A 12,577-nucleotide genomic window follows, 5' to 3' on the forward strand; every position below is an offset into this window, starting at 1 on the left:
TCGAAAAATATTCAAAAATGTTCTTCATACATGGCACGTAACTAAAAAAGTTCTTGATGTTTAAAAAAGGTACGAAAATACTAAAATAGTTTTAAATCTTACAAGTCAAATTTCATATTTCAAAATTCACAAATTTCAAATCTCTTTTTTGAATAAAAAAATTGAAATCTAAAACATAATATTTAAAAAATAATTATTTATAAATTTGTATCTTTTTAAAGAAAAAAAATAGATCTAAAAAATTGAAATATCATAAAACAAACTAAACTAATATATTTTATTTTTCAAACCGGAAGGACATATTGTATAAATAAATTTATATAATTTTCTAACATATATTAAAATTTTATATATAAATAAGTATTGAAATGTTTTTTAAAGTATTTAGATATTTTTAAATTTAAAGTTTGCATTTTATTTTATACGATGTTCATGCAAAACCTTTGAATTTGTAGAAGGGCTTTTTTTTTCTTATTTTAATTATCAAAAAGATATTTAGTTGTATAATGCATAAATGAGATAGATAATAAATTTTATTATTTTAATGCCAAACTTAATAAAAAAAACCATACAAATTGATATACGTATTTTTTATTAAAAATTTATGACCATATTATACTAGATTTGTGGATTTTAATAAATAAATATATAGGTAATATATTAACTAATCTCATAAATATAACACTACATTATTTATTAAATTTTATGATACAAAGTAATACAATATATAATATAATGTTAAATAGAAAGTATAAAAATAATGCTAAATATAAAGTATAAAAATGAAGGAATATCTTTTAATTTTCTTTTACTAAATTGAAAAACAAAAATTATTTGTATAAAATGAAAGAATTAAACAAATGAACAGTGTTAAACGAGAACAATTTTTGATTACCAAAAAGTGAAGGATAAGTGAAAATGGAGTCGATTATCAGTTTATGGAGTGCACAACTCCCCGCTCTAACTAAAACAGTAAGAAGATTTAGAAAAATAAAGTTTTGTCAAGTGAATAATTGATTTGGGAAGAAGGCTCAAAATCCCAATTTTCGTTTGGGCACAAATACAGTGAAAAAAACACAAAAATATATGTCTAAATGTACAAAAAATTGTATGAACAATATCCGACCTCGTCACCGATAAATAAATAAAAAAAGCTCTCAGAAAAATTACACTCCCATTTGAATCGGACTATTTACCGGATTTAAAGTGTGAAATCATATGTGATGCGAGTGAAAAATGAGTAGAAGACCACATCAACAGTTGAGTTGGTACTTGGTATGCATACTCATATCTACACTAGCAACTATTGGCAGTTGCGAATTTCTGTATTGTATAGTTGTCTTCATTGGGTGGTTTATACATATGGAACCAAGTGGAGATTAAGTATCCAGTGTATGCTCACCTTCTGATTCTGCAGTTTCTTGCAGGTCAATCCGACCTGGACGAAAGAAATCAGTTTATGCAAGTGTACAACAATCAAGTAACACTTCGGAAATGTTTAATTCTAATGTTTGCTTCTTACCTAACAAGGAGATTAAAGACGGGGCCTTTGAAGATGCATTTGGTCTCACATCTGTACCTGAAATACAGAACAACAGAAAATTACGCAATTTTATTTTTACAGGTACTCCATTATCAACGATTCAAAATTGCGATTTTCAGTAAGCAACATATGCCAAAGAAACACTGTCAAGCTTAATTCAAAGGAGCTACCTGAACTTTCCATTGATTTAATATCGGATTTCTTAAAAGTGAATCCGATGAAATTGGTATCTTTTGATGTCAACATCTGCAGCACGGGTCAAACAATTAGTATAGTATGTGTCACTTATAAGAATAGCAAAGTGATCCACTCATATGGAAAATATGAAGTATTCAAATTATCCGGCTTGGTAACTAACAATCAAGAGAAAGGGATGCTAAAGATGAGTGTACAAGAAGCCAGGCAATGTATCATATAGCAGCATAGTTTGCAGCCAGATCAAAAATTAGATAATGGATTATATACTACTATACTTATTTAAATAAACCGTAGAGGCAGGAAGAAGCTAATGTTTAATTGGCTGTCTTTGCTAGCTAGTTTACTCTCTATTTTTACTGTTCGTTATAGACAGATGACCGATAAGTTTTCTCAGAAATTTCCTGCTAAATAGCAAACAAGAGTTCATAGTGTCGTCACCTTTCTCCATGGCCCTACGCTTGGAATTGTGGATGGTATGCCTTCCAACTGTCGGAGAACAATGGCTTAGTCAGAATCATTTTTCGTACAGATAGAGAGAGAACAAGAGTGATGAACGGATGCATCGATCATTCAAATAAAAAGAACAATTCATAAAAACAAAAAAGAACTCACATCAGGGAACTTCTCAAAATTCTGAGTATCCAAATTCCCATTCACTACAGGCTTATATGCAGCTTCCATTTCATATAGCATATCCCACTGTGTGTCTCTGAACCATGGATGTGCCTGGAATAGAGTAGAATTTTAATCAGAACACTAACCAGCTTAAACCACACAGTATGACACGGTACTGGGGAACTTCTCAAAATTACTATTCTACCAAAGGGATTACCTTCAATTCATCTACTCCTCTGGTCCCCAGCCTTGTTTCAACATCACATAGCAAACGGCAAATAAGATCTTTAGCTTCGTTTGAGATCTTTGGCTCATCAGGGAACTTGAGGCATGTTTTCCAATTGATTATCTGATAGAAGACAGAAATATTGCATATTTAGCAAATACTACAAGGATGTTAACTAAGAGCCTACTTTTAGACAGTAGCTGCATTACCTTGCGGCATGTCATTCTGGGATCATCAGAACAGAAGGGTGGATAGCCTAAAAGCATTTCATATGTGATTGCACCCAGAGACCACCAGTCACACTCCATTCCATATCCCTTCTTCAGCAACACTTCAGGTGCCATGTAGTCAAGAGTTCCAACAGTTGAATAAGCCTAGCAAACATTAAGAAAATTGGCAATGAAGAAAATATTTTCCAAGAAGAAAAGCAGCTGGGAAATGAGGGAATCAAAGAATTTTTACGAAAAGGAAAGTTTCATCTGGATATGCTGACAGGTTGCACTTTGAATTTTTTAAAAAGTATATTTTTTAACCAAAAGAGACTTTGGTAGAAGATTAATATAAACATAATACCAGTGCACGACGATTACGTTTCCATTGCTGTAACACTTCTTTCGGCATTGACCAAGGAGCTTCACTGCCAGAATGTCCCTTAACTTCATTAATACCTTCTTCAGTAGAAATGCCTTCATTTTCAAGTAAAATTGATGAGTACTTCTCAGCTAGAGGCTTGCACAAGCCAAAATCCGAAAGCTTCAAATGACCATTTTTGTCCAGAATCAGGTTATCTGGTTTTATGTCCCTGAGCACAGAACATTATCTTATTAAAGACGGGCGGCTAAAATTTGAAGATTACAAAATGTTATTGGTATGCTTCTATCACATAATCAACGAAAACTATATAGCCGTCAAATAATTGCAGATAAACTCGTGTGCATACGGGGTCATTATGAGCTTCAAGGGCACAGACATACCCTTCTGGAGTATCTTTTTCTTGTCCTTACTATAATGAGAACTACACTGCTTACACATAAAAATGTGTAGCAGAACTATGTAGTTTGGCCTGGCATGAAATAAAAAACATGATCGCTGGCCAAAATTTACTAGTTCAGCAGGTTATATGAGCTCGGCCTGCAGAGTCGCCTTCCTAATGTGGACATAGATGAGGGTAAACTCCATAAATGTCACAAGATTTTTGCTTGGGAAATCTGATAAAGAGTATACCTATGGACATAGTTATGCTGATGAATTGAGTGTATAGCTAGGATACTCTCTGCTATGTAAAAGCGTGCAACATCTTCAGAAAGAATATCTTCTCTCATCAATAATGTCATTATGTCTCCACCAGGCAAATACTCCATGATAAGGTATAAAAATTCAGAATCTTGAAAAGAATAGAAAAGTTTTACTATGCATCGACTGTCAACCTCAGCAAGTAAGTTCCTCTCAGATCGGACATGCTCAACCTAAAAACAGATTAGAAAAGGAAAAAGAAAAAACAAATTATTCTTTATGAGGCACAAAAATAAGCATACATTGATTTCAAAAGGTCAGACAAGCCAAAATGTCTTTATCTTGACCCAGAATTCCTATTAGCAAATATATTAGTGTTTCTTAAGATAAATTTACGTTTATATGCTGCAAATGCATCTTGTTATTCAAATCATGTATTGATCAAGCAACTATATTGAAAAGCTAAAGCTGAATTTTCTGCAAAGCATTAGTTATTTTCTAATGCAATGGCATAATGACAGGCTAAAAACGTGTTTGATGAGACTAGTTCAATGATAATGCATCGAGGCACAACAGTTCTTTTATTGGATTTATGATCCAAAGTTAAAAAAACTTCATGCATTAGTCTGGTGTATTCAGCTGAAACAGAGTGTACAGACCAGTCTGATCACATATCAATGCATTGAACTATCCACATACAGTAACAGCACAAGGAAATCTAATTTTGAGCATTATTGAAACTTTAACATTAGCAACTCACCTGTCCACGGCTAAGCATCTCAGACTTCTTCAGTTTCTTCATGGCAAATATCTCTCCAGTACTTTTAGCTCGGCATAACCTGACCTACAATTATTGAACACATTAGCAAAATAGCCACACTGTATTAATTATGGTAAGAATTCCCTAATATTCTGTTTGATACAAAAGGCTAAATCAAATGATGCTCACCTCACCGAATGCGCCTTTTCCGATGACAGTTAACTGTTCAAAATCATCCATTCCAATTTTACGACGCTGCATTCTCATATACTCAGTTTCCCGCCGTGCCAAATTCTTCAACATCAGCTCTTCTTCCTCACTTGACACCCTTGCTTCTTGTGCATTTCTTTGCAGTGCTTGTCGTCTAAACACAGAGTAACCAACAAATTTGCTTCATTAAATTCAGTTTCCTAATTGAATTGCAAGAGATAAAAACAGAAAAACGAACTAAAATTTCTAAATCTAACTAAAAATGTAAGTAACAGACAGCTATATGTCCACCGACCACATGCATCAGAACAGTTTGACCTACTATTGACTTGAAGTAAAAGAGCAATAAATTTCACAGAAATGAAGATAAATCTAAAAAAGAAGAAGATCAAAGTAAGTATCAATATTCAAAAACTGTATACCTATCTTTACGATCTTGTAATCCTTGTAAGTAGTTCTTGTAATGATTCTCTATAAACTGTTTAGCGGCAGCAGATTTCTGTCTGGTCACCGGAGATGAAACAGACACGTCAGGACCGGAATCTAATCCACTCCTGTCTTGCCTCATGTCCAATGCCCCAAGCCTCACGGTGCCATCGCCGCCGTCCATTTTGATCGATCAAACAATAAACGGAAGGAGATAATTCAGAAATCAAAGAGACATTTTAGAAGCTTCAGAGTTACAATTTCGAGGAGAGATCTAGGGAAGGTGCAGAGACGATGTGTCAGTTTTATGCGAAGGTGAAATGAACTGGCATGTCTTCTGCTCTCTCTCTCTATTTATAACACTTGCAAAAACTGTCTTATCTGCCATTTTTCTTTTTTTCTGTTGTGTGATTAGATCTTTAATTTAATTTTACTTTTTTAGAAATTAAAAAAGAAAATATCTCTCTCAATTGGAGTGTGATGAACGTCATCGTTTAGCTTGGATGAACTGGAACCTTTGAAGCATATTTTAGTAATTTTTGACTTTCTAAACAGTGAAAAAAGAAAATTTGAGTAATTTTGATTCTGGGCCTGCCTTTTGGCAACATTCTATAGTGTCGGCGGAGATCTGTAGAAAGAGGAAATGGGAGGCGGTGGAATACACAGGGTTGATGATTGGGGGATTAAGGGTTGTTGACTATAGGGTGAAATTTACGTGCTGAGAAGGCAAGTGGGTAGTCTAGAATTTTAAAGAGTGGAATAATGCGAGTGTTATGGTAGTGCGTGCCGGTCTGAATATCTACGAGTCGTCTTGTGGGATCTGGTTGGTCCTTGCTTGGTCTACTGTAAACGTGAAATTCACGACCTGAGATTTGGGTTCAAGACGGACGGATCCATTCTATGTCATTTTAAGCCCTTTATTTAGCTGGGCTTGTCCAATCATGTTGCGCGTTATTAGAGCATCTCCAATGGTACTCTTTATTTTAAAGAGCATCTTTCAATAAATAAAGAACATCTATACTAATAAAGAGCACAAAAATTAGTTGTCTTCAATAGACTCTCTATTTTTTTATTCATTATAATTTTTTGACTTTTATTTTTTACTTTTCCTCTTTTTTTTAAGAGAAATATGTGGTCATAGATTTATTTTCTTCTCATATCTCGTCATCATCCAATTTTTGAGATCTTCAAATAAAATCAGATCAAATACTTTAAGAGTTTCAAATAAATATGAGAGCTCAAAAAACACAAAAGCCATGAAGGAAACCAGCAAACTGTTCATACAATTTTCTTTAATGAAGAGTTAAATTGGCAAAATTCTTTGGGGTCTGTTTAAAAATTTAGAATGGCATATATATTAACACTCAGTTTAATACAGTTGGTCAACTTTCAACAAGAAACGAATGCTGACAAACTTTATCCAACATGAGAAGATGAATTTAATTGGTGAAGCACTGTCAAATAGTAGTCATAAAATCAATAATACTAAATTATGATCAGTACCACCTAAACAAATCATACAATATCATATAAATTTGCAGAAATTTCTAATAATTTCATAATTTATGGTCAAATTGATATCATAATTAAATATTAAGGTAATCGTCAATATACTCAAATCTTCAAATAAGAACTGGCACAAGTCCCTTTCATAGATTGGCTGGAAACCCACCGTCTATTAGAAATTAGTTAGTCATGATCTTATTACTAAATAAACAGGCAATAATTTAACAGCAGATTTCCATCTCTGATAGATGAAGTTCAAGTTAATTAATGCTAATGAGGAAAGAAACAGAAAGAGTAGAATATGAAGATTGTATTTTGAAGACGATGGGAAAAATAGAAAATACAAGAGAATCTTTTATATCGAAAATTAAGGAGGTAGTGGAGATAATTGCCACGTTGAATTTTTGAAAAATAGAGAGTTTGTTTGGCTCTCTACATGTGGAGAGCCAAATTGACTCTTTATTTTTATATTCCAAAATAAAGAGCCCATTAGAGTAGTATTTTATAGTTCTGCTCTTTATAATGAAGAGTTTTAAACAAATAGAGAGTCCATTGTGGATGCTCTTAGGCTTTTATATTTATTGGATTGTCTATGGTAAGGAGAAAATTCTTACATTTGAGATTAATTGACTTAAGTGGCAATTTGCCCCTTCAATTTGTAAATAAAAAGGTAATTAATATATAAATTAATTTTGTTGGTAAATTAGTCACAAATTTACTAATTATGGGCGGTTAATCTCATTTTGACAATTTGTCCTCTTAACTTATAAGTTAATTGTTTTCTAAATTGGCAACGGCTAAAAGTGCTTACTATTGATACTTTTAAAAAACTCAAAGTATTAGTATAAAAAATAAAATTTAAACATCAAAATAATAAATTTAAAAAAGTTCGGATACGACCAATATTATTATATTTTTAAACGAAATTTACTATTTGTATTATTATATATATAATCCGGTTAAACGCTCACATTATTTGAGGTAAAATGTCATTTACTCAGACTAAAAGGTTGTTGATCAAATTAAAACATCCACGTATGATGTTATATTTGATTTAGTGAATTTTTGTTCATCAAAAGAAATTTAGTGGATATTTTTGGATTTTGTGTAATGTGGTGTAATTATCAATTGAAGAAAATGCATTGACAGGCAACCATTAATAAAGTAGAGTAATGCACGTATACAGAATGTGTTATATGCTAGTTCAACAAACCTCAAAGCCAAAGGTTGTTTTATTTTGGAAATTGGAATGATTCAATTTTGTATGCATAATTGGATACTTAAATTTTATTTTATTTTTGAAAGGAGGATACTTAAATTAAACTTCTCCAAAATGTTCTTTTAGTCAACGTTATCGGAATCCAGCTCAATATTTGCAGATTCACTATAAGACGCACAATGGCAACTAGGAAACCAACTGCTGCAGTTGTACCGTAGGAATGGTAATTTCTAATCAGACTCATTTACACAACGCGAGAAGGTAATGAAAATAATGGATTAAAATGTTGAATAGTATTTATTCATTTAAGACTCGAAACCGAAACTTCAAAAATGCATTTGGAGAGCCTGAACTATTTAAATTGGACTTTACTTGTAATTTAAATTGAGGTTCGACATTGAATTATGCTATTAAATCGATTCGACTGCATCGGCCCGCTTCTTTATAGGTGAATTAATTTTTAATTAGAGATCCATATAATATTTCTAAAAAATGATTCCAACAATTTTATGAATAAAATGAATATAAGAATCACAAATAAAATTTAGTCCAAACTTAAAAAAAGAGTCCCGATCTGATTGGTCTGATTAAAATGCGTTCAAGTCCGGCCCATAATCTAGTCCTATCAATCAGTCTTTAACATGTGAGGCCCGGAACCAATATTCAATCAGTTTCTGAACCCAAAAAAGGTTTTTGTATGATTTTCCACTTGCACAAACAGCTACTCAGTGAGTCAGTGATAGAGTGAGCGGGTGATGATAAGTTATAAGACACGACCGTTAAGTTAAACCTCTTCAATTCTTCTTCTTCTACCTTGCAAAAGACAGTACCCCAATGATACCTAACAACAACCGAACCAACTGAATTTTATCATAGCACTTAGTAATCTTAGTAGTAAGAGAGATAGGCCATGACCATGGCTTTATTATCTAAACCACCACCACTACCCCTGTCACCGTCTCTTCACTGCCGATACTCCGCCAACCCTATCGCTAAATTTTTCTCTCCTATCAATTTATCTTTTCCATTGAACCTTACGACGTCGTTTAATTCTCGCGTGTTTGCATCAAAGGCTGGATCGGACGGGTCGGATTTAGTGAGGAGGAGACCGACTGTACGTTCTGAGAAGGAGGAGGTGGGTAGAATTGTTGAAGATGTTGAGGGCATTAATGGAAATAGAAATAATTATAAGGATGATAATGATGACGGAGAATTGGTAGATTGGGAGGACCAAATTTTGGAGGACACTGTTCCTCTTGTTGGGTTTGTTAGAATGATTCTTCACTCTGGCAAGTGAGTTTTTTCTTTTTGCTCCTCTGTAATGTAAAATGTTTTGTTTTTCACTTCTTGATTTGGTTATGAATGTGAGATGCATTTAATTGTTGCAGATATGAAAATGGTGATAGATTAAGTCCAGAGCACGAGAGAACTATTTTGGAGAGGCTGCTTCCATTTCATCCGGAGTATGAAAAGAAGATTGGGTGTGGAATTGATTATATTACGGTATTGCATACTTATCCATTTTCTCTCCTTTTTTTCCTCTCATGTTTAGTTGTTATAAACAAGTTAAAGCTTTTATGCACATTGTGTTTTATGGATCAATTATAACAGTAAAGCTTCCTGATTTAAGTAATTAAAGTAGCAGTGAGGAAAAAATGTACGCACTTTCGGGTCCATTAGCACTGATAATTGACCTATGATGAAGACTCGCTTTTGCTACTGCTCCCGTTGTTCCCTTAACCAAGCCACTGCTTGTGAGTCGCCGGCTCATTCTTCAATAGCACGCTGTCAAAGCCCCAGACTCCTCCCATTGCTCGGGAGCTTACAGTTTCATGCTCTATTTCACTCCCCAATGGGGTTCTTTTCACCCTTCCCTCACAGTATTACTCTGCTATCCGTTGCTATCCGTCACCCCAGAAGTATTTAGCCTTGCAAGGCGTTCCTTACTAATTCTCACAGGATTCCACATGCCTCATGCCACTCGGGTCAACGTGTAAGCTAGTGATGCTTTTGGAACATTTCTAGGAGCAGGAGAGATTGATGGATATTGCTCCTGTCAAGTATCCCCTTGATAAGGTTTCTTAGTTTAGGGTATTGATTATAGAAGGAGCCAAATAGCCCTTCATACGCATCCTGAAGTCCTAAACTAGAGGCTCAGCATATATCTATTGTTCCATTTAGCCTTCCCAAACGATTACTAGTTACTTTCTTCACCTCAAACTGCTTGGTGTTTTTTAAGGAAAATAGGAGTGCTGCTGTGACTGTGAGGATAGCGCCATAATTGTGGTGTTGAAGCATTCGATCTACTTTCCACAAGGCATTGCTTCTTAACAGTTTTTAAAGGCGGAACCTAAATTGTTGCCCGGTGGATCTTTATTACCTTTTTGCATAACCTTCTCAAGCTTTAAATCTTGCTCTTTACTTTTAGTGGAATTATTAGTGAGTTGCCATATTTGTTTTCTTAGAATCAAAACACATTTAATGATTAATCTCCATAATCATCAGGCATTAGGGTTTTCTTTATATAAGAATCTTTATGTACAAGTAGTCGAAATGACAAAGGATAAATACAAGAAATATTAGTCATGAATCATGATATATACAACTATCATGATAAATATTATTAGTAAACTGTAGAAGTAATTGCAAAAAAAAAAGTTTTATCTTTCACTTTTGTAGCGATTTAAGCCACTTTTTAATATATATGGTACAAAAAGCTCAATTTTTCATTTCTTGACTTTTCTGGCCCAAAAGCTTTTTGGTGATTTTTAGTGGCTGAAACGACTCCGGATTATGCTTTTGGTTCAAAAATGTCAAGAAATGAAAGGTTGGTTCTGTTTTTATCCCACGTTTTAAAAGGCATGCTTAAATTGCTACAAAAGTGACAGGAGGCTTTTTTTTTTGGCAAACAACCGTAAGTTGTAACATTTCCCCTCAAGCTGAATGGGAGATTGTTGCTGCATAATGTTCTTCTTTGAAGAAGATAATGATCTTATGTTAACACATGTGTAACAATCTTTAATTTCTCCATTGCAACTTTCTCACAAGCAAAGTAGCAATCAATTTCCTAATGCTTTGTGCATCCATGATACAGTATATTGGCTGTGAAATAATATTATTTGCAACATGATGACATGGATTTCTTATTTGTAAATGAATATTTTGCTTGTGTATTACAGGTTGGTCATCATCCTGAGTTTGAATCGTCGAGATGCATGTTCATAGTAAGGAAAGATGGACAGCTGGTCGACTTTTCGTATTGGAAATGCATTAAGGGCTTGATCAGGAAGAACTATCCGTTATATGCAGACAGTTTTATCCTCAGACATTTCCACAGGCGTAGGCAGAGTTGATGAAGGTAGTACACCCAACTAGTTGACCATAATTAATATAAACGTACGCTGAACAATTTAGTTCATTTCTTATTGTTGAAATGATGTCATATGTACAATATTTATGGTAATTAGAAGTAAAGCTGTTCAAGAGGAATTGATAATTTTGAATCTTCTCAACTGTTTCTCACATTCTATGGTGTTATCTGAAGATAGAAGAAGAAATAAATGAATCATCTTCATCGCCCACTTCTCTTTGTTTGGTTTTATTTTGGGGAATTAGATCAATCAAAATCGAGGTTGAGTAGGATCATATCTTCCGAACCAGAAATTCTTATATGAATCTAGTCCATCGCATAAGATTATAAACCATCTACTAATGAAGTGCCACATAGCATAATCGTTATATATAATCCAATCATTTAGAAGTACATCATTTTATATTGTGATTATGTCACGTGGAACTTCGTTAGTGGATGAATAAATTTTTTTCGGAAGAGAAACACGTACGTGTTGAAAGATTGGACTAATGAACAGATGTCAACAATGTTTTGGGTAGTGCTAATTAGAGAGAGTCCATGCCATGCCAACATCACTTCTGTTATATGGATTTCTGTGGATTTGTTGTTTTCAACTTCTTATTCATTTATGGTATGACATGTTTCCTCAATTTCCACATATACGTTGTTGTCCCCATATTCTGCAAGGAAATCTCTAATTCTTTTCACACCTCTAAAATTTAAAATTTTATATTTTTATAAAAACTATCATTTCACCATTTTTATCAGGATTATTTGCAAAAAAAATAATCTAACCTTTCGCGGTTATAGTAATTTAAACACATATTTTAAAATTTGACATTAAAAGGCTTAACCTTTCATTTGTTGGCGTTTTATAGCCTAACGTCATTATGCGATGTTGATTTATTCATTAAAAAGGCCAAAAACGACATCTTGTAGTGAAGGAAAAATATGCTTGTGCTATAAAATGCTAAAAAAAAAGTTGGAATAATTTATTTAAAATTTTAAATGTTGTGTTTAAATCCCTATAAATGTGAAAGTCGGGACTTTTTCATTTTGCAGATACCCTTTTTAGTATCATTTTGATGTTTTTATTTTCAATTCTCTTTTTCTCCATTGCCGGACAATACTAGTACTCCTACCTGCACACAAAATTGCAGAACCCCTTTTTCCCTATTTGAGTGAAATTGCAGGATCTAGACCTTGCTTTATTGATAGTTTAGTCAATATGGATTGCCAAAAAGGCCAAACGAAATTGTTTAATTAGGTTTTTATATCAAAACCTTGAT

The 12,577-nt window shown here is 33.4% G+C and overlaps 2 protein-coding genes across 2 annotated transcripts; one reads left to right on the forward strand and one right to left on the reverse strand.

The window, feature by feature from the left end:
• Nucleotides 1-1,031: 1,031 nt before the first annotated feature.
• LOC126663262 (uncharacterized) lies at nucleotides 1,032-5,591 on the reverse strand. The gene is made up of 12 exons (XM_050356411.2): nucleotides 5,208-5,591; nucleotides 4,765-4,939; nucleotides 4,576-4,659; nucleotides 3,807-4,048; nucleotides 3,156-3,384; nucleotides 2,792-2,956; nucleotides 2,574-2,705; nucleotides 2,354-2,467; nucleotides 2,180-2,227; nucleotides 1,714-1,789; nucleotides 1,523-1,579; nucleotides 1,032-1,438 (listed from the first exon to the last, which is right to left on the reverse strand). The coding sequence occupies exons 1-12, from the start codon at nucleotides 5,393-5,395 to the stop codon at nucleotides 1,380-1,382; spliced, it is 1,569 nt and encodes a 522-aa protein (XP_050212368.1). The 5' UTR covers nucleotides 5,396-5,591; the 3' UTR covers nucleotides 1,032-1,379.
• Nucleotides 5,592-8,638: 3,047 nt separating this feature from the next.
• LOC126666068 (protein DCL homolog, chloroplastic) lies at nucleotides 8,639-11,517 on the forward strand. The gene is made up of 3 exons (XM_050359024.1): nucleotides 8,639-9,229; nucleotides 9,325-9,439; nucleotides 11,116-11,517. The coding sequence occupies exons 1-3, from the start codon at nucleotides 8,847-8,849 to the stop codon at nucleotides 11,287-11,289; spliced, it is 672 nt and encodes a 223-aa protein (XP_050214981.1). The 5' UTR covers nucleotides 8,639-8,846; the 3' UTR covers nucleotides 11,290-11,517.
• Nucleotides 11,518-12,577: the final 1,060 nt, after the last annotated feature.

Source organism: Mercurialis annua, linkage group LG1-X, assembly GCF_937616625.2.
Source record: "Mercurialis annua linkage group LG1-X, ddMerAnnu1.2, whole genome shotgun sequence".
Lineage (NCBI taxonomy): Eukaryota > Viridiplantae > Streptophyta > Magnoliopsida > Malpighiales > Euphorbiaceae > Mercurialis > Mercurialis annua.

What these genes read in the sequence shown, in the direction of transcription:
- LOC126663262 (XM_050356411.2), bottom strand. Translation starts at nt 5,395, where the DNA reads ATGGACGGCGGCGATGGCACCGTGAGGCTTGGGGCATTGGACATGAGG. An exon ending in AGATGCTTAGCCGTGGACAG is followed by an intron (nt 4,049 to 4,575) that starts GTGAGTTGCTAA and finishes ATCTGTTTTTAG; the next exon opens with GTTGAGCATGTCCGATCTGA. An exon ending in GTCTTTAATCTCCTTGTTAG is followed by an intron (nt 1,439 to 1,522) that starts GTAAGAAGCAAA and finishes TCTTTCGTCCAG; the next exon opens with GTCGGATTGACCTGCAAGAA.
- LOC126666068 (XM_050359024.1), top strand. Translation starts at nt 8,847, where the DNA reads ATGACCATGGCTTTATTATCTAAACCACCACCACTACCCCTGTCACCG. An exon ending in ATGATTCTTCACTCTGGCAA is followed by an intron (nt 9,230 to 9,324) that starts GTGAGTTTTTTC and finishes TAATTGTTGCAG; the next exon opens with ATATGAAAATGGTGATAGAT. An exon ending in GTGGAATTGATTATATTACG is followed by an intron (nt 9,440 to 11,115) that starts GTATTGCATACT and finishes TGTGTATTACAG; the next exon opens with GTTGGTCATCATCCTGAGTT.